Consider the following 26587-nt stretch of genomic DNA (forward strand, 5'->3'; position numbering starts at 1 on the left):
TAAATAGATTAATTACACAAATCGTTGTCATACAGGATAGAGCGGATGTAAAAATATATAAATTTGGTCATTTTGACAGAATGCTAACGAGAGAAAGTACAGGGAACTTTGGACAGAAGAACGTTGTATAAAGCACGAGAATATTAAGGTGGAGGCGGAGTAGCCGAATTTTGCTCCAGGCTCCAGGTGTGGTGTTTTATTTTTTGTGTAGGTGTGAATTTCTTGTGGAAAATTAATCTACCTGCAATGTTACGAAAATATTTGCAGGATGGGTATGTTCGAGTTTTGATTGCTTCGGTAAAATAAACAAAATGCTTTCTTGTTAAGAGACATGGGCTCTCATAGTATTAAAGTTCAAGTGGATGAACGTGATTTAGAACCTCTTGTTTCGTTACCTCAGACACTTCAAACCAAGACTCGAACAAAATTACGAGTTACAGTTTACACTTGCATCTTCATAGCTGTAACTGGTGTAGTGTACATAGGCTATTTATGCCCCGAACATGTTTGCACACATACTGCTAAAAGCACTCTTCGAAGCTCCTGGATCATGCCAGTTACAGAGAACTTAGGAAATGAAGTGCCTAGTCAGTCTTATCCAATTAACTCGAAAATGTTGAATTCTCGTCTTAGCTACGACGACGTTTCAAACGAGAATTTTAAATTCGATATAAAAGCTCATGATGTAGTGGTGTTTCTTCACATTCAGAAAACTGGTGGATCAAGTTTTGGAAGGCATCTGGTACGAGATCTAGATTTAGAGAGACCATGTACTTGCCACAGAGGAAGAAAACGATGCAACTGTTTTCGACCAAGCAGTGACAAGAATAAAAAAGAAAACTGGTTGTTCAGTAGATTTTCAACAGGATGGAAATGTGGTTTACATGCAGATTGGACAGAATTAACAAGTTGCGTTGATTCAGAATTAGACAGAAAAGAAGGGTGCAGTGTTAAACGAAGGTGAGAAGAATTATGTGATTTAATCTATTCAATTAATGTTTTGGTCAACATATATGAAACACTACGCACATGTTGTGTTTTTGTATTTAATGCTAATATTTAACATTTTGCACTTCCATCATGCACCCATATGGCAAATGGAAGTTTGTTTTAGGAAAATAAACATTTGCATGATATGACAGGATTAGAAATAATTCAGGCGGCAGTCCAATTTTCTCATGAGCCAACATAATTTTTTAACGTTATTAATTTTTCAGATATGGTCTAAAATACAAACTAATCCAACTATGATAAAGCTGCACATTTTGAAATGTGAAATTAAAACCTCTAATTCATTAATTGGTAAATTTCTCGTATCGGACAAACGGCTGAAATTTGCTAGTTCATTTAATTTAAATATTGCTGAAGGTGGCATTTCACTTATTTCATGGAAATAAGCTCTATTTGCGACAAAATGGCGGTCACAGTTTCACTACTGTACTCGGCATGCAGTGTTTCCACCCCACTGCACCCAAAAATACCTACTTAGCCCCACGAACCATTTCCGGTAAGGTTAGGTTAGGTAGGGTCACGTATAGATTATAATAGTTAAAAATTGGTTTCGAAAAAAATATGCGTAGCCCCACGAACCATTGACACATAGCCCCACAAACCATTTGCCGAAACGTACCTTCTTCAGTTACAAAAAACACGTGTTTGGAAACATTGACCGGGATTACGTCATCACACACAGGCTCCATCCACCTGGAAGTAAATGGATGCAAGAGCTTTCGTGCATCAGTCCCACATTTATATCGAAAAATAGATGATTTACTGGCAAAATTCAATGAACGATGCGAGAAAACACTTCCCCGAACTTCCACAAGTATAAAGAAACTGCATTCGGTAAGTAATTTCTCCTGTAAGTTTGAAAAAATCCGTTTGTCCAATACGAGAAATTTACCCATTAATTAATACAAGGTTGGATTAAGAGTAAGTAAGGCCAAGTTCCTTTTGTTTAATTGCGATGTCATCTTGCTATGCGCACATTTTTTACGTTACCGTGTGTTTGCTTCAGAATAGTTTTTCATGTAATACTTTTCTTGCCACCAGCCATTTGTTTACTGTAGTCTTCGTTACGAACTGCTGCTGCTATCTAGCTCATATGTCTGGGATGTGAAGGTGTTTTCTGAATTAGTCCGTTTACTGTGTGATGAGTTATTGTGTGGTTTCCAGTTGCCGAGAAGTTCATAAATGCATTTGTATGTGCGTTAGGCAGGTCAGGTTAAGGGCTCTTGGCATTGAAATAATGTCCCTAAATGCTTTTGTAGTTGGCTTAGGAGGGTCTCAAGCATGACACCTCTTCGATCCTCATGTGGAGAGCAAGCAGCAAGTTTTGAAGTGTTGCAGAATTGTAGAAATGATTATTACAGGAAATTTGAACCTTAGTTATGGAGTTCCAAAAAGTACAATTTATTGGCGAAAAAAGGTGCAAGCATCCACGCTTCCCATTGACAAGGCATTCTACAGACTACTGCCGTAATGAGGCTCAAAGTGGTGTCATCCTTGTGACAAGCACCAATATGATGAGATGTTGAAAGCATTTAGGAAAATTATTGTAATGCTAAGAGCCCTAAACCTTGCCCACCTAACCGAACCATGAAAGCATTTAGAGATTGAATAGTAAGAGCCATAAACCTGACTTGCATACCTAACTATGAAACTCCTTCGCACCACACACATGACCTAGGTGGCAGCAGCAGTTTGTAATCAAGATGACAGTAAACTAATGGCTGATTGTAAGAGAAGAACCATATAGGTGTATGTGGAAGTGAAAGACCATTCTCAAGCAAACACGCAGTAAGTAATCGCAAAATCTTCGGCGTATGTGTTAACAGACATAAATAGAAATCAATCCATGAAAGAAAAATGCATGCGTACCATAATGAAATTGGAAGTAAGCAAGGCCCAAGTTCCTTTTGTTTTATTGCGATTTCATCATGCTACGAATGCAATTTTTCCATGGTTCGATTTCGATGTATGTCTGTTAACACATACTGCGGAGTTTTAGTGATTACTTAAGGTTTTGTTCAATATAGGCTTTCGTAGTTAGGTTAGGCAGGTCAGGTTTGGTTCCCTTAGCGTTAACATAAAGTTCCTAAATGCATTCTATAAGGTTCCGATTTACTTCTACGTTCATTCCCACGCTTGTATGATATTTACTGTCGCTTGTCGGCAGAGAATATCTTGACCATAAGGTAATTTTCAAGTTGTTTTTTTCAACATAAATAACTTTTTTCGAGTCCAAACAGTGTTCATTACTTTAAGGAAGGTTCAAATTTCGTGTGACGATGATTTCCAAAATTCTACGATAATTAGTCTTTGTGCTAGGAGAAATCATAAAACAATCGGAACCGTTACCGTAAGCAATTGGAACTTGGGCCAAGAAATAATTTATGGAATAATGTACGTGAGTAATTTGTAGATATCAAAATCTCTTTTGATGAAAGTACATTAATATCATAATCATTCAATGGTGTTTATTAAGCTCTAACATACTCTTAACATTTTGAAAGGAAAAGCAAGGGAACCAAATATGTAATATTCAAACTGTAAACACACTTAAATTTCTCTCGATTTAAAATTTAAAATAATTTTTATAGGCAAAAATAGCAACATTTTTTGTGTAGAATAATAGACAAAATAGTAATCATGTTAAACCGTAAATAGTGTCATTATCATTAAACTGTAAACAAATATGGTAGCTGGTATTTTGCTAACTATCATTAAGAAAAATCATGAAAATTGAGCTACAAATATTAGAAAAAATATTTTAAGTTTCAATTATATAGTGCCTCCAGAATGTTTTATTTTCACTTGAAGAAAATTTACAAAAAAATATTATATTTTCATTAACACACACAACAAACTTTTCCAAAGTAGGTTCATATGTGCAGTATCAGAAACAGCAAAATCTATATTTTCATAATTTTTTATTTGCTAATCAAACTGTTCGAACATTTTACAGGGCCATTTCCATTTACCAGGAAAGTCATTTCTATATATATAAAAAAAACATATATCTAGATATGGTTGCGAAAGACATAGAAGCCATTTTAACCATTTTTTTAAAAATTAAAAAATCATGAAAAATTATTTTTATATAATAATCATAATTTTATCCACTCTGCAATCACTATTCTGTGATACTTTTTCTTTCTTCTATGAACCAAAAATGGCTTGTCGATGGGAAGTGCGCATGCTTGCGTAAGGTATATTTTATGTCTTTGATTCACTGATAAATTGCTATTTCCTGAACTCTAAACCTTCCTAATTACTTTCACCAATGTTGAAATTTACTGGAACAGTCATTTCCAAATTTCTGTAATACTTCGTCGTTCTCCTATGAAACTTTGAAAAAATCATTAAACATTTGGAACCGTTGCTGTAATGAATTCTTGTGCTAGAGCGGCCTCTATATACATGGTTCTACTAGTAACAGCATGAAGAACTATGCAATACATTGCCTACTCTACCACATAGCTGCAGGTTGTCAGGTAACCCGTGCATGGCTCCTTTGGACACCACAGCTTTGTTACCTTTCTTCATCAGACTATTTTTCTAACGCAGAAGGTAACACTTAGTCTGTTAGTCCGTTGCCAGAAGTTACAGGTCAGAATCTATCTGTTCTCTCCTCGAACAGATTTATCTTTAATTGTCAGATTATTATCCACAATAATTTTGTGTTACGAAGTCACTGCCTTTGGGATTTATTTGGTCTCTTGACGTCACCAACTCATGTTGTACTGCTATTCCAGGTACGCACTTCCTTACTTATAGCTTGATTAACTTATTGCTGCTGCTGATTCCTGTGATTAAATCAAATGTCTCGTTAGCAGTGAGAATTAGGTACTCGAGTAAATACCCTGGGTCACGTTAACCAGGGTGGGCCCAGTCCAGATTTCCCCACATGGGTTTTTTGAGAAAAAATTGTAAATTATTGCTGTAAATCCTTGTGATGTTCTATAATTGTCATACTTTTTTGGAAAACTTGTGAAGAAAATGCTTATCAGAGCTTATAATACTAAAAATAGTGAATGTAGTACATGTCAAATTGAATTTTTCTGGCTGTTTTCCTCAAATCATGCTCGAAATGAACATTTAACACAAATAAAAGATCATATATCCAAGTAACAAAAAAGAAAAGGTATCAGAAATTTTTAGATAAAATGTTTGCATTTATTGATGCAGCATACTTGAACAAAGCTTATAATTTTGAAATGTGGGAGCACTTTGGTTATCAGTCACTTCCTTGTGTGGGGCATTCCATAGTGGCACATCATAGTTTCAACTGTGATGATCAATTGATACAAGAATTTTTTGCATGTTTAAACATTGCAAGGGAGAATTGAGTACATTTTATTGAAATGTCGTTAATTGTGACATAATTAAATTGAAACACACTTTAAATGATTTTTGTCATTTCTCATCCTAATGGGTTGATTGCCTATGCAGTAAAATGCTATTTATGTCTGGTTAGGAGCTCTGTAGCCATGCAAGTTGTGCATCTTCATAATTACCACAACATCAGCTTTGTGCATGAAACTTACCGCAGCATTATGTACTTGCACTATAATTTGACAATAAAATTATTGAAATATAGTGTATGATTTAGGAGGAGCATGAGTTAGGGTGGATGGGCACAGAGGGATAAGTCATCTATTTAATGATGATGATAACTGCTGTAAATTTAGAATCATTTAGGTAAAATTATTTCTGCAGCTAAAACACGTGTGAACAAAATTGAACAAAATTTGTTTCAGGATGGTTGATGAAAAACTTACTTTCCACATGTTGTGGCCAGGCTCTATGCTATGCTCTACAATGTAGTAAAACTTATAAAATAATATTTCATAGCTTAGGAGAGGAGTGGTGGGGAAAGGTAAAATCACACATGTTCTATTTTGATAACCGTCATAAATGCAAAGCTTTTGAGTTGCAATTTTTATAGTTGCAAGATAACTTGAAGGATTGATCTCACATTGTATTTGAGAAATATTGGTCATCATGTTTAAAGATAGTAGACGACAGACTGGTTTAACATGTCTTGCGAAAACTTTGAATTATGCTCATATTTGACCAGGCTATATTTGGTAGATTAAGAAACACAAGTCTCAGCAATGTTACGGCATCACTTGAGTTTAAGTTTTTAGTAAAAACTCTGTAATGTAGTGTGTGTGTTTTAGGAAGGTTAGGTATGTCACCAATTTTGAGACCACAATAACTGCAGCAAATTTAGAGGTTTTAAGCTGAAATTAATCACATCTAAAGTGTAAATCACCAACCCTGAGACCTTCTGTAAACAAACGGTCTCACCGATTCGATGTATCACTCCACGTCAGCTGATTCATGACCGCAATCATCTGCTGTTACACTCATAGTTCGCTGCACCTATTCATTTTATATAAGAGCCTCTGAATGTGAGAACCTGCTCTCAAAACATCAGACGAATATGCAGCCGCATACATTGTTACTTTCCCGGTCATTCTCTCTTTCATAACCCTTAAAACTGCAGACACTGACACACCACTGCACTGGGATACCAAGTTAACCACTTCATTTACTGGTTTCTCAGGATACCACTGACAGAACGTTACATAAATATTGAGTAGAATCTGTTTCTCGCCCCTTTTCAAAGGCTCTCCTTGCTGGTGTTTTGATAACAAGCTCGGAGAACACGGAGACCTTCCCGCACGCATAGAACTCGGCATGTTATTTTTCTAAGGATAAGTCAGGTAATATTACTAAGTAGCACTACTTCCTTGCTGTTCACATGATTATTTTTAGTAAATAACCAATGTTATAAAATATCATTATGTACACAAATCTGTAAGCTCAGTGAAAGTTACAATGCATATTACTACAAAATGTTCACATTTATCTTGCCTTGCCATGTCAACAAGTTATTTTACGAAGTGCACTATATTTGGCGGAACAAAAATCGTTATTAGGATGCTTGTCAAAGTTTCCAACCACAATAAATTTACGAACTTTCTTTGTCTTGTTTTGATCATCATCATCAATATATTTATTGGACTTGCAGCAATGCATATGGCTGTTTATGCCCATTATATATTTTATTTACATAAGATACAATTTACATAAAATCTACAAACAAATTTCAAATACACTCCTATCTATATCATCCTTAGAAATATACATTACCATGTTATATCATTTTGTCTAAAAAAATGCAAGTAAAATATATTCAATTCACATGCAAGAAAGAAGCCAAATTTATGGGAAATGATTACTGGTGCAAAGAGTTAACAATAAAGGTGAAGCAATAAGTAAGAAAAGAAAGAGCATTGGGTTTAAACTGAGACATCATTTGCGGCAGCGTATCCCATACTACAAATTGGCCATTGTTTTACCTTATAAATGAATCCTGTAACAACCCTGGATTTTCGTGTGGATTATTTTACTTCTATGACTTTGCAATGCTTTCTGCATGCACGTGGATTTGTTTACAGAAGGTCTCAGGGTTTGTGATTTGAACTTTAGATACACCTCGGGAATGATTTTGTTTTTCATTTGCATTTGTTCAAAATATTTCAAGATTGTAGATAAAAAATTGATTTATCTTATGCTGAGGTAGATTCCAAATTCTGATGACACTTTCAAATCTGTGCCTAAACTACATTTTTGGAGATTAAGAAAAGAGACTACAGAATTTTAGGGCTTCGCTTAATCTATAATTTGACAATAAATGTTTTGTAATATAGTGCTCGTTTGGGGATCGTTGTGAAACAAATTGGAGGTCACCAATGTTTTGACCATGGAAAATGCTATTCTCATAGCAGCCAGATATTTTGGAAGATGTATAAGGTATTCCATTTGGACGAAATGAGCCAGACAATTAAATACGGCAAACTTCTAATTTGGCATGGTTAATACATGGAGGAGGTATTTTTGCTTGAAACATCCAGAAAAATAATGGGAAAACACAACTGTGAACAAACTGTATTGTAGCAGATTTAAAACAACGTGTTACATAGTATTTTTCTATTATTTAATGGTCTATGGCATATGAAATAAATGAGATAAAAAAAAGAACGTTTTTGTAGCTGTAGCATAATTCATTCCAACATAGGCACAACACTTACTTACTTACTCCTTGGTGCTACAGCCCTTGCAGGGCCTTGGCCTCTTTCACGACGAGCCTCCAGTCGTCTCGATCCATCGCCTTCCTCCTCCATCTCCGGACTCCCAATCTTCTCAGGTCTTCCTCTACATCATCGAGCCATCTTTTTCTAGGTCTTCCTTTTCTTCTTCTTCTTCTACCTGGTCCTCCTGTTAACACCTTTGGCACTCTACAGTCTTCCATTCGCCATACATGTCCCAGTCATCTAATTCGTCCACACTTGATCTCTGTTACAATATCTGAATTATTATATAGTCCTTGTATTTCCACGTTTGTTCTCATCCTCCAAAACTCCTCCTCTCTCACCGGCCCAAAAATTCTTCTCAAAATCTTCCGCTCCCATCTTCTTAGTAACTCTTCGTCCTTTTCCACTAACGTCCAAGTTTCTGACCCATATGTCACTACTGGGCGTACAATTGTTTTGTATATATTAATCTTGTTTTTTCTGCTTATGTCTTTGGAGGAGAAGACTTTCTTGAGTCCCAGTGAACATCTATTGCCTGCAACTATTCTTGCCTTAATTTCCTCAGATACATTGTTTGTTTTGTTTATTATCGATCCTAGGTACTTAAAGTTATCACATTTTTCAAATTCTTTGTCTCCTACCTTTTTCGTTCTTTCATTAGCTGTGGACTCTTTTCTTGATACAAGCATGTATTTAGTCTTTTGTACATTGATTTGTAATCCTATATTCTCTGCATTCTCTTCTAGTTTTTTAAATTCGTTGTTTAGTTCTGTTTTGTTTCGTGATATAAGATCAATATCATCTGCATAAGCTAGGCACTGACTCATCCTGTTAAAGATTGTACCTCCTGGATTTATACTTAAATGTCTAATTGCCTTTTCCAATGCTATATTGAATAACAGGGTTGACATGACATCTCCTTGTCTTACTCCTCTCTATTTGGAATTCTCTTGAGAGTTCTCCTTCAATCTTTACTTTACTTGTTGTATTGCTTAATGTAATTCCTGTTAATTTAACTAATTTCATTGGTATTTTAGTTTCTTTCATGATTTTTAGGAGTCTGTTTCTTTTGACGCTGTCATATGCCTGTCTGAAGTCTATGAAAAGATGATGCAGGTCTATATTATATTCATAGCATTTTTCCATTATCATTCTAATTGAATAAATTTGATCTGTAGTTGACCTATTTCTCCTAAAACCACATTGATATTCTCCAATCATCTTTTCAGCTAGTGGTGTGAGTCTCCTGACTAGTATCTTAGCAAATGCTTTATATGCCATATTGAGGAGTGTGATACCTCTGAAGTTTTCACATACTGTTTTGTCTTTACTTTTATGTATTGGACATATAATTCCTCTTCCCCATTGTTGTGGCATTCTTTCTTCTTCCCATATTTGTTTGTATAGTTCTTCTAATTTATCCACTATAATGTTCCCTCCTACCTTCAATAATTCTGCATTTATATTATCGTCACCTGGGTCTTTATTGTTTGCTAGTTCTCTGATTGCTGCTTTAACCTCTTGCCTTGAAGGGGGCTTAATCAAATCTTTATTAGTCTCTTCCATTTCCATGTCAGATTCATCTTCCTCTTCCATCCTCAAGGTTCTTTTTTCCACTCTATCTCCTATATCCTCATTCTCCTTCTCTTGTTCATTCTTATCTCCATTCAAAAGTTCACTAAAATACTCTGCCCATCTGTTCAAAATACCTTCCTTATCTCCTATCAGATTGCCCTCCTTGTCTTTGCAAAATGCAACTCTAGGTTGAAATCCTTTCTTCTCTTCTTTCAGTTTCAAGAAGTAATCTCTGTTTTCCTTAACTTTCCATGTCGTTTCTATCTCTACTAATTTTTGGCTGTCATACTCTCTTTTCTTTCTTCTGCACAATTTATCAGCCATACTTCTGTTCTCTTTGAACACTTATCTATTTCCTTTTGTATTTCTGTTTATAGTCTTTAACCTTGCGTCGTTTCTTTCTTTTATAGCTTTATCACATTCCTCATCCCACCATTCGTTTCTTCTCGTTGGTTTCTTCTTACCCAGTACCTTTTCTGCAGCTTGTTGAATGCTGTCTCTTATTGCTTTCCATTTTCCCTCTATATCAGAATCTTGCCATTCTTCTTCCTTCTCTTCCAATCACGTCTTTAATGTCTCTTTATATCTTACACTGTATCTTTTATCTTTTATTACCTTCGTTGTATCATATTTTTCTTGTTTCTTTCCTTTACTATTTCTAAAACAGGCAATTCTTTGTCTATATTTGATTCTGACTAGAAAGTGGTCAGATCCACAATCTGCCCCTCTGCAGCTACTGATATCTGTTATATCTGATGAGTGTCTGTCATCTATTATCGCATGATCTATCTGGTTTTTTGTCTCCCCATCTGGTGAAATCCAGGTTTCCTTCTTTATGTTTTTTCTTTGTAGCTGAGTACTTTTAACCACCATTCTTTTACTTACGGCAAAGTCTATTATATGTAGTCCATTATCGTTACTTTCACTATGTAAACTTTCTTTGCCAATTGTTTTTCTAAAAATGTCTTCTTTTCCTATTTTGGCATTTACATCTCCAATTATTAATTTTACATCATGTTGTGGTGCTGTATCGTATACGTACTCCAATTTATCATAAAATTCATCTTTGGTCTCATCATCAGTCTCTTCAGTTGGTGCATAGACACAGATTGCTGTGATGTTAAACAGTCTCCCTTTGACCCTCATGGTGCATATTCTCTCATTTATTGGTGTGAAGTCTATTATAGCATTCTTCGGTTTCTTATCTACGATAAACCCTGTTCCATATTTCTTTCCATTTCCACCACTGTTGAACACTATGTGGTTTTCTGACTTGAAAGTGGACTGTCCTTTCCACCTTGTCTCTTGCACTGCCATTATATTGATCCCATATTTCTCAGCAATTTCTTTAACTACTCTCAGTGTCCCTGGTTTCTTTAAGGTGCGCACATTCCATGTTGCGATACTAATTGTCCTTTCGCTATTGACCGTTCTCATATTTGTGGTCTGTCCTGGTCGTCTTCTTATAAATCCATCCTTCCGAGGCTCGTCTATTGGCTTCTCAATGGATTGTTCTTTTACAAGGTAAGGGTGTCGGCCTTACGCTCAACCCCCAACCTGGAGGGCCAGGTAATTTGTTTTCAGGGTTTTCTTCCCCTAGCCTTTGTAGATCCCTCTACTAACTACAAGGCAGTAGTCCTGCTTTTGGTCCGCCCTGGGTATTTTAATTGCCCAGTACCCACTATATCTAGTGAGCATTCCTCTATCCGCCACCTGAGGAGGCGCCCGGTAGGAGACCAGGAACTCCGCCGGGAGGCACAACACTGCATTCACAAAATAATTTGTTTCATAAACTCAAGTTCAGAATAGTTTGTGCCACTTTTGGTGATATGATGAAATTGATGAATGGACACTCACAAACATCCATGCCCTGGCTGGGATTTGAACCCAGAACCTCTAGCATCGCAGCGTGATGTGCTAACCACTCCACCACGGAGGCTGGTGAAGTCCAGAATGGAATATTCGTATTAACTATTTTTTTCAATCTTATTGAGACACCTCCATAATATGGTTTTTGAACGCATCAACGGCATCTTCCGCCGACGAAAATCGTTGTCCACGCAATTTATTCTTGACATTCGGGAACAAGAAGAAGTCATTGGGTGCCAAATCAGGACTGTATGGCGGATGACCCATCAATTCGATTTTTTGACTGTTCATAAAGTCGGTTGTTAGACGAGATGTGTGACAGCTGGCATTGTCTTGATGAAGAATGATCCGACGGCGTTTGTTTGTTTTCCATATTTGACCGAAGACCTCTGGCAAACAAATTGTTGTGTACCATTCAGAGTTGACCATTCTACGTTCCTCTAAAGGCGCAGTTGCCACATGACCAGGTTTCCCGAAAAAAACAGGCGACCATTTGTTTCGATGTGCTTCGAGCGCGAACAACTTTTGTTGGATTGGGTTCATCTTGAAACACCCATACAGTCGACTGCTGTTTATGTTTCGGCTCATATGCATATATCCATGAATCGTCACCTGTTACATTCTTATATACATCTTTTGAAGCACCACAATTGTATTTATTGAGCATTTGTTTGCACCAATTGACGCGAGCATCTTTTTGAGCTTTTGTCAAATTGTGAGGGATCCAAGGAGAACACCTTTCTCACAGCTAAATGATCATGTAATATTTTATATATGCTGGTGGAACTAATGCCTATGGTTGCCTCAATCTCACAGTATGTCACATGACGATCTTGCAGTATTAGGTTTTGCACAGCATCAATGTTTTCTTGAACAACAACTGATTTTGGACGACCTTCGCGAATCTCGTCAGTGAGCGAATTGCGGCCACGATTAAATTAGTTATACCAGCGTTTCACAGTGGCAAAGGATGGGGCTTCATCGCCAAATGTGGAAGTAAGTTGATCGATGCACTCTTGTCTTGATAATCCACGTCGAAAATCGTAAAAAATCATCGCACGAAAATGTTCCATTATTGTTAATTCCATTTTATTGTTGTCGCGCAATCTCCAAGGCAACATAAACAACACAAATGAAGCTATTGACAAAACATTTGAAGTACGTTATGGTCAATAATGCCAGACGAGTCCGTGCAAACGTCAAATCGCGCCTAACTTCAATCAGTGTTGCCAAGGTTCAAAATATAAATAGTGACCCTCGTAGTCCTTGCCTATAATAAGATGCCAATATGGAGTACTGTTGTTTCCTACCGGGGGACAAAAAAACCACTGGTCATAACATATTTTGTACCCCCACCCCTCGGTAGTGTGATTCTTGGATACACCAAAGTATGTGCCTCCTCAGGGAATGCAACCCTGAAAACTGATCACAGAGCAACATCATTAACTATTACATCGTCCTGGAAGAATAGAATCAAACTGTTGGATGGATAGTTTAGAACAGAAATGTTAAATAGTTTTTGATTCAGTCAACTATACCCTGTCCCAACTATCTATCTATGAGCAAGGGTGCACATAGCATCAGAGAAGAGGAGGAAATAGAGTGGGCAGATCAAATCAGTACACGCTGCTGTGAAGGCTCGTAACTGCAATCCCTTACCCCCCTCCAGACAGTCTATTTCTGTCTCCGGTGTTCATTGGTGGAGCCATCTCACGTTACTACTTGCACAGAGACTTGTTTTCATTCGCCTGCTCCAGAGATAGTTGGGACAGGGTATAAAGCAATACAAATTGAATGTTACAATGCATTACTACTAGGAGAAAAAAATATTTCTTTTTTAATATACTGTATATATTTTTAAACATAACCTGAAAAAACACCCGGGTTGACCATAACTGCTGGCGATGCTGATGACCAAATGAATACCTTTCACCCTTCCAAGTTTCCATAAAGATCCTTGTACAGTGATGTCTTCAACCAATGAATAAACACACAGTTGGGGCGGAGAGCACACGAGTAACTACCCAGCATGTCTCCTTGTTTCTGTGAAATTTCGCTGCTTTTATGGCTGGAGTTTGTTGCTTGCGTTGCTATGCAGTATTCAACTGTCTGAGCATTGCTAAGGTGATAATTTAGATATTAGCTTTTTTGGTTTTCCATAATTTATAAGTAATACTCCAAAATTATCTTTTAATTTTTAGAAATGTTCTGAGATTATAATCTTTCTTAATTTCTCCAGCATTAATTTTAAGTGAAATATAATTAATATTCCCTGTTGTAATTTCGTCCAAAATGTCATGTTGAGAAAGTGGCTGTCGTATAGGAGCATCCTGAATATTGAATATGGGAAGGTGCCGTTTGTATGGAGAGTCCTAACTTACTGATGACAGGAAAGTGGCACTCGTAGAGAGGAACCTGTCAAGATTTTAAAATTCACCTAGCAACAGTGCAAAAATGTATAATGGCACGTTGATTATTCTGATTTAATGATACACGTGATACAGAAAAAACACATACTGTACTCATTATTTTGAAGAGAGAGGTAATGGAAATTTCCATAAATGAACTCGAAATATTAAAGAAAAAAAAATTAGAGCTGAATTTCAAAATTCATTCACCAAGTGGAAATTTTCAGGTAGGCACTCTTTATTTTTCTACCCCTGGATATGACCTTGGTAGAGATCCACCAAGATTTCCAAAACCTCGGAAAATATGCAAACTACTGGCTTCCCCGTAACTTAAACTAGCAACACTAGTACCACTGCTCCCAAGTCAGGGTTTCAGATGGGTTGTTGAGCTGCATTACACCTCAGACTTAATACCATAATCATGAACATTTCCATTGTAATATGAAATAATAATTAAAATTAGAGTTGCAAAAAGTCAGTTTTTCTCTGTAAAAAGCTGGCTTCTTTTTTTTAATAATAATAATGGACATTTTGGCTTCTATGTCAATTGCATCTAAGTTATTTCACTTTTTTGCATCGAGGTTTGTAATACCAGATTTTGCAACTAGCTAAATAACTTCATATGGTGCAGCAGCCAGGAGACAGATATTGGCCATTACTTCGTGCTCCTAATTTGTTTTGGCCTTACATGTGTATGTGTACCCAATGACAGTGGGAATCCAGTTGTTTTGCAATCAAGGGATAGCAGGTTCAATCCCTGGTGGAGACATATGGCATAGTAGTCCAGATTCCATTCTAAAATAGTAGATCCAGTCTCAATTAGCATATCTGACCATAAAATAGACTTGAAACAAACTTTTATGTGTTTGTGCCTTTCATATCAAATTTAATTGTTGATGTCATAAAATATTAAACAAATGTTAATATCAAACTATTAGCTGTTTCGACATTGTTGAGACTATTCAGAATATGTATGCAGAAGTATTTATATTAGGTAAATGTGTGTATACCCTGTTTAATACTTAACGAGATCTGTTTGATACTCAAAGGGAGATTAAGAATTAGTTTTGCCTTTAAAACTCCGAGCCCAAATCGCGAGTACTGTTGTTGGAAAAGGCTATGTTTTTGGTTGAATGTTTTTTTTGTAAATACAAATGGACCTCCAGAGTGGCATAAAGTAATGTTGCTGCCTTGTATTAATCAAAGGGTCTCGGGTTCAATCCCCAGTAGAGGCAGAGTAGTTTGGTTTCCATTTCAAACTGTATGTCCAGTTCCAATTAGCCTATCTGAGCATAAAATAATTTTTATTAAAAAAAAGTCAATTTTTAAAAGAAATGTATTTTTTTCCCCCTTTTGTGGCCAATTTTATTTGCTTCTGGCTCAGTTTTAAGGCCACCATGTACTAGGCTAGTGTTTCTCAACCACTGAGTCATGGTTGGTTCCTTACAGCCAGTGGTTGACAACTGATTTAAATCTAATATTTGTCAGAAAGGCTAGACATAATTGAACTATTCCACTTTATGGCTGTGCCATAATTTATTTATTAATATATAATTTCAAGGGTGTATATTAATTAATGTATAAAGTTTAAAAAATCAGGAAGGTATTTACAATTTGCAATCGGGCCATCAACTTATAGAAATGAATGTACTTGAGTGTGATCTCAGGAAGGTTGAGAACCGTTGCACAAGGTGGCCAAAATACAGCACAACTTGCTCTGTGACCAGGTTTAGCAGCCATTTAGTCAAATTATACATGGCACTCGAGAAAGCCAGAATACAAATTTTATTTTGATGAACACTAATGTAAAGGGGTTTGACACTAGATATCCCCAAAAATTGTTCCGGTATTTTCCTTCATGTAATAAGTTCATGTGAGCATATGATCATCAATCACTTAGGTGATCATACCTGTTATTTTAAGGGCACGAGGAACAGTTTCAGTGTCCAAGCCAACTGGAAAGACCCTAAACCTCTCCTCCCCCACTGACCTTTCCCCGCAGTGAGCTGGAGAGGTCTGTGCGCTGGATGGTTGTAGGAGGGTGGAGAAACTTAGCATTACACTTATGGGAGTATTATTTTACTTCTTCTCTTGTGAATATCAAACTTCCGATGGCATAGAAAAACACGTGACTGGAAAGAGGACAGGTTGAAGATTTTGTTTGTGGTGGGGAAAAGTCGAACCTTTTGTTTAATTAGCTTGTAGTTGCTTCTCCATAAGGAATGCATGGGATTCTGTACATACTTATTCATTACATTTTTTTCATATCTAGCTTAATAATCAACTTTTAAAAAAAACGCTTCCACTTGCAACATTGGGAAAAATTCATGTTGTCTTGTACAATTTTTTTTTCTAGTAGCGTTGTCTATTCTGATGATATTATAATAAATGGCACACCTGCTGAGAAAGTGTCACTCTTAGACTTAACATGCAGCATGTCCATTATTTAACCATTTAAATAATGTAATGATCCCAATATTTAATATGTTTATTTCAAATTCATACTTGGAAGTAATTTTGAAATGACAACTCATTTTATTTATCTATGTATAAATTGTATCATTGAGACATGACACAGCATATTTTTGTTATTTTTTAACGATTCTCTTGTAGGTATTTCTACATAACCCTGCTGAGGGAACCCATTAGTCGCTATCTGTCGGAATTCCGGCACGTGCAGCGTGGAGCCACTTGGAAGAACTCGAGGCATTGGTGTGGGGGCCGCGTCCCCACCGATCATGAGCTACCAAGATGCTATTCTGGCGAGAAGTGGGACGGTGTCACCTTAGATGACTTCTTGTCATGTGAACACAATTTGGCAAACAATCGTCAGACTCGCATGCTGGCAGATCTTGCCCTGATTGGTTGCTACAACCGTTCGTACATGGGAGAAGAGGAAAGAAACCACGTGATGCTCGCAAGTGCGAAACGTAATTTGGGTTCGATGGCATTCTTTGGCCTCACTGAACATCAGAAGATTAGCCAGTATATGTTTGAGGAGACCTTTAACTTAAAATTTGCTGTTCCGTTTGAGCAACGCAATGTAACATTCTCAAGCAGAACTATGCCAACTTTAAGTCCTGAACAAATAGAACACATAAAGTCAATGAACAAATTGGACATTGAGTTGTACGACTTTGCAAAGAGGCTTATGGATGAAAGGTTTTCAAAACTGAAAGTGAAGGACAAACAATTTGAGGAACGTTTCAAACATCTTGGTTATATCTTTGGCTCAGAATTGAATTGGGATGAACTGGAAGATGAATCCTAGAATTTGTGCAGACTACATTGTTGATTTAGTTATGTAGATATTGAACTCTGTGATAGAATCAATACATGTTTTATGAAGGTTATGTCTAACCTTATAAAGTATACAGCTGCAAGGTTTCTAATGTGAAGAAGGAAATATTTATCATTTGGTATGCATGAATAAATGCATAGATTTGTGTAGATAATTGACATGTCGTCTTTACACAAGCACTGTATTGAGAGACCTTCTTGCAGGCCGGTGCAGCAGTGGTCAGCGTAATGCACTGGGATACCAGAGGTCCCATGTTCGAACCCTGGTCAAGTCATATCATTTTCATTGTGTTTGTCTCATCATTCATTTTGTATGTTAATTTTTTTTTGCCAACCCCTGTGGCAGAGTGGTTAACACATTGTGCTACGATGCCAGGGGTCCCAGGTTCAAATCCTGGCCTGGGCATGGATGTTTGTCCATTCATCAATTTCATCATATCATCACTCATCCCCACCTTCGCAAATTAGCCAAACGTGGCACAAAAGGCAAAGTTAAATAAAGAAAATCAAATGTATGTTCATTCATCTTTAGTGTCACAGTTAACCCAAGAAGTAGAAAAGCAATCAAAATAGAATAGAATAATCAAAAATAACGTGAAGGTCGTACTCATTTTTATCATTCATTTTTAATTTCATGTTCATTTCACTTAACTGTTACAAGTGACATCATTTCATTTGGCTTTGATAGTATACAAGCCTGAGTTTTAGGAGGATTTCCACATTGTAAATAAACAATTCACTTTGTTCCACTTTCTAAGGGCTACCACTGACCTGAATATCATGGAAGTCCAGGAAACTGGACAGCTTTTGTGCTTGTGAATATTAGACTGAAATAACACATTTCATATTTTACTCCAAAAGCTTGTTGATTGATACTAGATATTTTATGTAAAAAGTATTTTTTATATTTTTTTTACCATTCTGATCCAACCTCATATGATTAGTGTGCAAGGTTGAATACTTCAAAGCCAGCCTTTGTGGCAGAGTGGGAAGCATAGCATGTTAACACTCCAGGGCTTCTGGGTTCAAATTTTGGCCTGGGTATGTGTGTTCTTTGCGAGTGTTCCTTCGTCAGTTTTATCAGGTCATTCATACTCATCTTCATGATTAGCCAAAAGAGGCAGACAAGCAAAGTAAAATAAGCCAAATCAATCATTCATTGAATACATAAAATTTGGGAAAACCTGGAAAATTCAGGGAATTTGGTTTGGAAAAATAAGTGAGGATGCAAAGTGTCCCCTCCCAGATGGAGTATATCTGATATTCAATGACTGTTGCAACATTCTATCCTTCTGCCTGTCTGGCAATTTCTGTTAAGTTAAGAGTCCTGATTCAAACGTCAGTTCGGTGTCTTTGACTCAGTTCTAGAGGAAGCAACATTAAATTAGTCAAAAGTGGCACAAAAAGTGAAGTAAAATAAAGCAAATCAATCAATTAATTAGCGATGTACAGAAACAATGGCAGCTATTATACTGGCACATGTTGTGTGCAGCCAGCCATCACACTGGACACATTACAGAATGTTGTTCATGGAGCAGTTCGGCAGCATTGACAGTGTTTGGGTGCCCATGGTGGCCACTTTGGACACCTACATTGATTCCACAGCACTTCTCGGGGGTACATTAAGTTTTCCATAAATACAGTAGTTATGATTTCAGAGTAATATTTTTATTGTTATTTATTGTTAAAGTGTGTATACATTTTTTGGGGCCACTTTGTAGTATACTGTGTTGAAAAGCATGTTATCAAAGAACAGATTTATGTATGAAAGGATCACTTATAAAATTACTATCCAAGAAAAATACTTTAATATGTTCCTATTGTATTTTTATTACGTGACATTCCTGCTGATTTTGCGTACATGTTTACAACTGTTAATCTTCAGTTTTACTTTTTATAAATTTGGTTTAAAATTTCACTGTGCTGAGGGAAATTTCTCTCAATTACCAGATGCATTGAGTTGCACACGCATACTCAGTTGTAACTAACAAAGCCACCACCAAAAGGTCCAAGTTCTGGCTTGGACATGTGTGTGTTCCTTTGTGCATATCCCTTCATCGGCTTTATTTTGTTGCATGAGAACCAGAGGGACGTATAGTTTTGGTCTGCGAAGAAACCTCACTTTACTTCAAAGAAAGTTCCGAAACATCAGTTTTCCCTCTTACAACTATATATCAGGTCCACGTGGAGTCCAGTAAATTCATCCCTGAAACCTTTCCCACCAATAGTGTCCGTCAAGAACCGACCGTATCCTGTCAACTCCACGTGAAGTAAATGAGATGTTGCGAATTCGGGTTATTTAGAGATTACTGAATGTGAGGTTGTGGTTGTTATCTTTGCTAGGTTGTGTTATTTTGTTGTGCTATTTTTTTATACAATATAAACACCATGTTAGTAAAACGTCATAATGATGAATGGATGTCTAAACACTGCAGGCAAAAGTGACAACAGAGCTTCTCCGAAAAACAGGTGGAGGCTTGAAACCAGATACGTGTCCATTCGGCTTCCTCTGAGGTTGTGTCAAAGATACCGAACTGGTGATGCTTAGAAGACTAGCACTATGACTCCAAAAATGTGATGGTCAGTTTTGTTTAGATGAATTCCTGTGAAGAACCCTATTTGGAGTCTGATTGGCATATCTCCACTTCTAATCCTTAACACAAAGTTGAGTCACATATCTCCAATTTACTAATACTTTTTAAGAATCAGACATAATTGCTAAGAATATATTATTTCCTCTCCTGTAAATTTTAAATTGGAGTTACATCCTTCTGGTTCTCCCACGACTATTTGATTACCATATAAAAGTGATATAATAACAGTAGTAAAATACAAATATGTTCTTAGTCCACCAAATTTTATATGTGTAGTCATGAATGAAAATAAGTTGTGCGAAGTAAAACTAATATTTCCTGAGTTATTATGTTTGATGGTGCAAATAATATATAAAATATGTTTGTGTCGCTGACAGTGTTTCTTAACAAGAGATATTACAGAATCAGGTAAAATAAATTTTGTAAAGTTCCAGGCACAGTTTCGCTCATGACTGAATGTGTACTAGTATGTCTGATATAGGTTCATGTGAAGTTCAAAGTAGATTTTGACTTACAGACAGATGGAGAAACAAATGGAAACAACAACTTTTCATAGGATACTTCACTGATTAGACAACTAAATGCAGTTCCTCCACATAATAATAATAATAATAATAATAATAATAATTCTAGTATTGTGAATATATGCCAGATGTTAATATATTTTCATGTAGTAAAACACTAACATTGGAAGTAACATTTAAGAAAGTTTGTAGGTGTAAAACGGTGTTAAAAAAAAAAGGAAAACAGGCTCCAATTGCAACAACATTGTAGCAGGAAGACAACGTAGTGACACATATCTGGCATATACATGTTACTTTATGTAAATTTAAAATTCAACGTTTTAATGCTTCAAAGGAGAATAAAACTAGCAAAGACAGGCCATTCTTTTTAAAGAAATGTTCAAAAGTAACAGGACAGTTTCACACATGGGTGCCAAAAATACATTGATTGCAAATGAAAGTGACTAATCTGTAATTATCTTAGAACAACAAATACTCATAGGGTCTTATGGCAATAAAATCCAAGTTTAATGTTCAAAAGTATAAGAATTATAATTGCCAAAAGTGGCACCCTTTGAGTTGGAGATAAATACAAAAGGAAGAATTGTATCCATGCTTTTCTATTTAGGACTATTTTAAGCTGGAAAAGTTAGAATCTCTGTTAGTGGTAGAGCAGCTTGACTGTATGCATTGTTACTATTCTGTTGTGTTTCAATGAGTGAAACATGTGTGTTCAAAGCCTATTAATATTTGTTAAGTCTATTGTTGTTGAACTGAATGACATAAATTTAACTAAGATTTGTGTTGAATTCTTGTTGAAAATACTTGTAACTTCTTATTTAACAAATGCTTTGTGAAATATATTTAAGATGCAGATTTTAATCACTACATTAGCTTCAAGTGCATAACATTTTAATGGCTTTTGTATAGTGAGGTGTAAACTCGATTACTGTCTGCATGAAAAATATTGAGCCCTCTGTTTATATGCTTGTAAAATTGTGTCAAATATACCTCATTGGAATGCTAAAAATATCTGCCTTTAGGTAAAAGTAAAACAAAGTGATATTAACGGTATTTTTTATTCAGACAAAAATCTTTGTAAGAGTGTAATTTTTCTTGTATTTTTTACATAAGTTAAATTCGGGTGTGTATAACTTCTTGTGAACATGTCGTAAAAATATGAATGTTGCTATCATTTGTGGAACAGCAACAATTAATGCCTAATTAGGATGCAATCTTGGTAGTGCTCAGTCCAATGGCAATGCAATACATATCAAAATGATGGTTGTGAAATGAAACTCAAATTTTCTTCTCATCTTTGCACATTGTGTGAATTCAAAACATGGACAGAATTTTTTTCTTGACATTGTGCTCCTGCATTTTTTTGGCACTTTATTGTGTAGCAAGTGTACTTTGTTGCCAAACATCACCCACCTGCCCTTTAAATTGTGCATCCAGTCAGCAGTTTGACATGGGAAGTGAGCCGAAAGCTTTTGTTACTAAGGGAGGTGTAATCCAATGAAGCATTCCAGAAACATGGTAATTGACTCATGCCATAATTTTCTTTTATCACTCTTGTGTTGACATTCCTGCCATGAATTATTGCCTGGTGCTGTCTGTACAGATAGTGTATAGTTTTACTCTGGTATTACGGAAACCCTCCCACATGGAATTACGACCCTTGCATGCATTCTCTATCCCTGACTTCTCTCATCCAGGCAGTCAGTCTCTCACAAGGTTGCATCTATCTTAATTGTGTTCGTTAGTGAGTGCTAATGGTTTGGTGAAGTGGTTGTTCTGCTACATGAAAATGACATCATAGTGGTGAAAGAGAAATGATCGTCAGTGCCAAGATAGATATCTCGCATCATAAACCAAAGGGTCAAGTGCACAGTGATGCTTTTAGGGGTGTCTGTTCTGTTAGCACAGTGAAAATGGTATGTAAAGAAAAACAGGAAGAAGAAGTTGCATTCTCTAGAAAGGAAGGAAAAGGATGACCAAATATTTCATTGGACAAGTTTTTGCAAGGTGTGGTGAAAGAAAGATACTCCCTCTGTCCCATAATTATAGTCCGGTGTGCCAAAATGGTAGTACAGGAATGACAGACGAAGAGGCAGATGGAAAGCACAATTTGTACTGATCCTTGAGTAATAAAGTTGTATGACTCATTCCCGTGTTTCATGTTCTTCTTCTGTATACACCAGTGTCACAGTTTGAATATCGGGCAATTATTATGAGACAACAACCAAAGGTGTACCGGACAATAATTATGGGATAGAGGGAGTACACAACTTTTATTCCAATCATGAAAATCCATCGATAGAAATAGTTCATGCAAAGTTCATTACTGAAATACTAGGCTTTCCACAGATGACAGTTATTTACACGTGAGCAAAATTGCAAGGAAGATGGGCTTTCGCTACCAAAAATTTGACAAGAAACCAGTATTAATGGAACGGGGGGAGATTACAGCACAAAGTGGGCGATACCCAAAGGTTGGTTTAAATGTATAGAATCAGGGTAGAATGTATCTTATACGGACGAAACCTGGGGAGACAAGAACCACTGTTAAGAAATTTTGGTGGCAGGAATGTACTCTTCCTGATACTAATAGTTTTACGGCTTTTACAAAGGTGTAGTGCTGGAAGTGAGCAGGTGGAAAGGAGATATCCACATGCCTTCGGGTACTGATATGAGGGTTATCACATTGCATATCAGTTGTGTCTGTGCCTTTCTGGATAACTACAAATTGTGCTTCATTGACAGGAAGGATGGAAACATTGTGAAACAAATGGAAAGGCAGAACGGTATGGAAAAATTTTAAGAGGCATGCCACAGAAATCTGTCATTGTTTGGGATCAATCACCATATGGTACAGTGGCCAGTCTGGAGAGCAGGAATCCATCTTCACAATAGAGGAAAAATGGCATTGCCAGTTGGATCAGTTGAAAACAATGTGCCACTACCTGATTATGTACAGGGTGAGTCATAAATATGGCTACATGTTTCAAGTAAATAGTGTGTTACTGTACAATGTAGAGGGAAATAGTGAATATATATATATATATATGTGTATATGCCATGCACAGTGTGTTTACAGTGCGGAGGGTGTATATACGCACATTGTGCTTGCTTTAACTGCGTGTAGCATATATTTATTCTCCCAGATATTGAGAACATAAAAACCACGTTAGGTGAGATTATGCTAGCTGTACTAGAAACAAATACAATAGCAGAAGAGAAAGAAGAATAAAAAGAAAGGATGAAGGAAGAGAATATAAATTAGACATAAGAAAAGTGATCTGTAGTGTTTTGTTTGTAATAGAAAACCGAAATATGGCTCAAAAATAGACATTGAGTTGCACTTGTTTCAAGCACTTCCACACCAGAAAGATTTATTGTGCATGAACCCGAAGTACATACATGCCGACATGCTGTGTGTTATTGTGTTTTCCTGTTATTATATTTGTGTATGATTTACATTTGTCATGGAATATGAAAGCAATCCTATAAAAAAATACTGGATAAAAGAAGAAGGCAGGCAAATACTGGTGTTTTATTACTGTTAATTTTGTTCAACAGAACTTTGCTAAAAAAAACATTTCCACAGTTAAGGAGTTTAGTTACTTGTTCAGGCAAACTGAAAAAATATACACTCTTGAGTGAATTTTTCACTATGATAAGAAAATGGAGTTAAGATTACTTTTCAAAAAATGCTAATTGAAAAATAGATACTTGAAGGTTTATGTTTGACTTTTTTCCTCCCATAGAGTTCAATTTTACAAGCACGTGAACAAAGGGCTAAATATTTTTGACGCGGGCAGTAGTATTAACACTGCCGCATGTTGAGTCTCAAACAATTAGTTAGTAATGTTCTAATCTACATTCCTGCACAAGCTCTAAACAGATTTTACAGGCTAATGTGTATGTGTGGTATTTTGCAGGTAGAAATTGTAACCTTTTGCAATATGTTAAAAGTATTTCAAAATCTGATGTAGTACATAAATTTTTGCTTATCTGTTGGTTTTCACCACATTAACATTATTCAACTAATGATCTCCATGAGATAGGTTTTATATAAATGTTCATGTTTAGTAACAAAAATTTGTTTTTATTTATTAACGTATGTATGATATGTACATAGAAATAAAGTATTTATAGAGATGTTTGCATACATAATTGTTGGTCCTTGCGTCATACTTTAATTCTGTTGGTTTATAATTTCATTGCATTAAATAGAGAAGTTGTTTGACTTTTATTAAAAAGTCCACTTTATGTACAGAAAGGCTAATCGGGACTGGACCTACAGTTTGAAGTGTGATCTGAACCAGTATGCCTACACTGGGTATTAAAACTGGGACCCCTTGATTACAAGGTGATGACGTTACCGCTGCACCATCGCCGTCACTTGCTGAGCTTAAGATTCTAGTCGCTTAAACTGTAAGAGAGAGGTTTTTCCAAGCCACTACTGTTAACGGCCAAGCACCTTGGGGAGGCAACAGTTGACTTGAGTAGCTTGCAGCTTGAAACAGTTGCATATTATATTTTCCACACATTTGCCCTTGTCTCGGTATTTTTCAGTCAAATTGTATATCCAGCAGCATGAATTTCTTCACTGTGCACATCTGCATGAAAATAATCCATAAATTCAAAATGGGGTGTAAGGTTGAACTTTCTGGAAGACACCCAAACATCAACCTATCTTTCACATAATACAGCTCTGGCATCTGGACTGTCAGCCAGCATAATTCTCTGTGAGACTTGGGATCTATCCATGTGTTTGTGATTTTCTCTTTGTCCATTTCATCTTATCACCATTTGTCCTCATCTTTGGGATTAGCCAAAAATGGTAGAAAAGTGAAGTAAAACAAATCAATCAGCCAGGAACTGAAAACAACACTTGTGAATGGTTCATTCATTACATGATTTCAACACTAGTTGGGCTGCAGGTTACTGATATTCAGTTAAAATTTTGCATTGGGTAAGAACTCAATCACAAAGTTTAATGTGATGGATAGTTTTAAAAAATCACCTCATAAACATGCATCACAGTTGTTGGTGTCATTTCTTTTCCTTCATTCTTTCTTTTTTCTTATTTTATTATTGAATTATTATCCCCAATTGTGTGTGTGAATGTGTATGCTATAGGATCATATCTGATACATATATCCTACCAGATACAGCACTGCATTCTGGAAACGAGATGGAGATGAAACAATTTCATTATAAATCTGTCATTTGGTAGCAATACTGTTCACCCATCTGGAACATGGCTGCCCCTTCTCATACCTCCAAGATCGAGAGTGTTCTCAGCTTTTTCCTCTCCATCGTTCGATATAGAGTGCCGGTCCTGAGACACCTACCTAAGAGAGATCTGCTTGTAAACTTAAACATAAATACTTCAGTATCACATAGATACGTTGCAGATATGAAATTACTACGTAAGATCATTAATGTAAACCTAAGATGTAGCATCCCACTCCACGAACTTTCCCTCAGAGTGCCCAGACATAAAACACGGAGCAAGGAGATTTTCCACACTGCAACTCCCAGACTATCACTCATACAACATTCATTATTTTATATTATTCCGAACCAATTCAATATCATCTCAAACCAGTAGCGTACGCAGGATTTCATCAAGGGGGGTGTTATTTCGAAAACTTTCTACAAATTCACATTACCATTGTTTTATTATACTTTATTTAATTAATTAATAATAATAATTAATTAATTAATTATTATTATTATTAATTTAATTACTACTAATAATTATTATTAATGCAGCTGCTATTTATGACAGAAATAGAACAAAATTACATTTATTTTGTTTCTTTGTTACAAAATAATTGTCTAGTCAACGGTTATTTGTATATGATAAGTGAGACATTTTAAGTGTGAAGAAAATCCATAAAAACAAGCAAATATATTAAATTTATTGAAATAATCGAAATATGAAACTCATTCAAGGAGACGCGCTGGTCTAGTCTGACAACTTCGTGGGATATCCGGGTTCGATTCCCGGAACTGGTTGGAATTTATCCAGCCTTGTCTCCGCACCCAGCCTCATAGCAATGGGTACCTGAGAGCAACCCTGGTGGATGAAGGCTGCCGGAGCATGGTGCTGATCACATCACCTGCAAAATAGTTCGAGATCAAGAATCTTTGGGGCCCACCACACCACTACGTGTGCCTTCATGGCACGGTGCTATATGCACGGGGGAATTTAC

General features: G+C 36.3%; 1 protein-coding gene across 1 annotated transcript; it reads left to right on the forward strand.

Moving 5' to 3' along the window:
• The first annotated feature begins 148 nt into the window (after window positions 1-148).
• Window positions 149-24521, forward strand: LOC145993974 (heparan-sulfate 6-O-sulfotransferase 2-like). Its single transcript, XM_083129997.1, has 2 exons — window positions 149-960; window positions 16574-24521. Exons 1-2 carry the CDS (start codon window positions 332-334, stop codon window positions 17229-17231), a joined length of 1287 nt encoding a protein of 428 aa, XP_082986123.1. The 5' UTR covers window positions 149-331; the 3' UTR covers window positions 17232-24521.
• Window positions 24522-26587: the final 2066 nt, after the last annotated feature.

Source organism: Lepisma saccharinum, chromosome 10, assembly GCF_977018435.1.
Source record: "Lepisma saccharinum chromosome 10, izLepSacc3.1, whole genome shotgun sequence".
Classification (NCBI taxonomy): domain Eukaryota; kingdom Metazoa; phylum Arthropoda; class Insecta; order Zygentoma; family Lepismatidae; genus Lepisma; species Lepisma saccharinum.

Bases quoted from the DNA above. Each gene is read 5' to 3' on its own strand.
- LOC145993974 (XM_083129997.1), top strand. From the start codon at position 332: ATGGGCTCTCATAGTATTAAAGTTCAAGTGGATGAACGTGATTTAGAA. The intron at 961-16,573 runs GTGAGAAGAATT...ATTCTCTTGTAG, and splicing joins GGGTGCAGTGTTAAACGAAG to GTATTTCTACATAACCCTGC.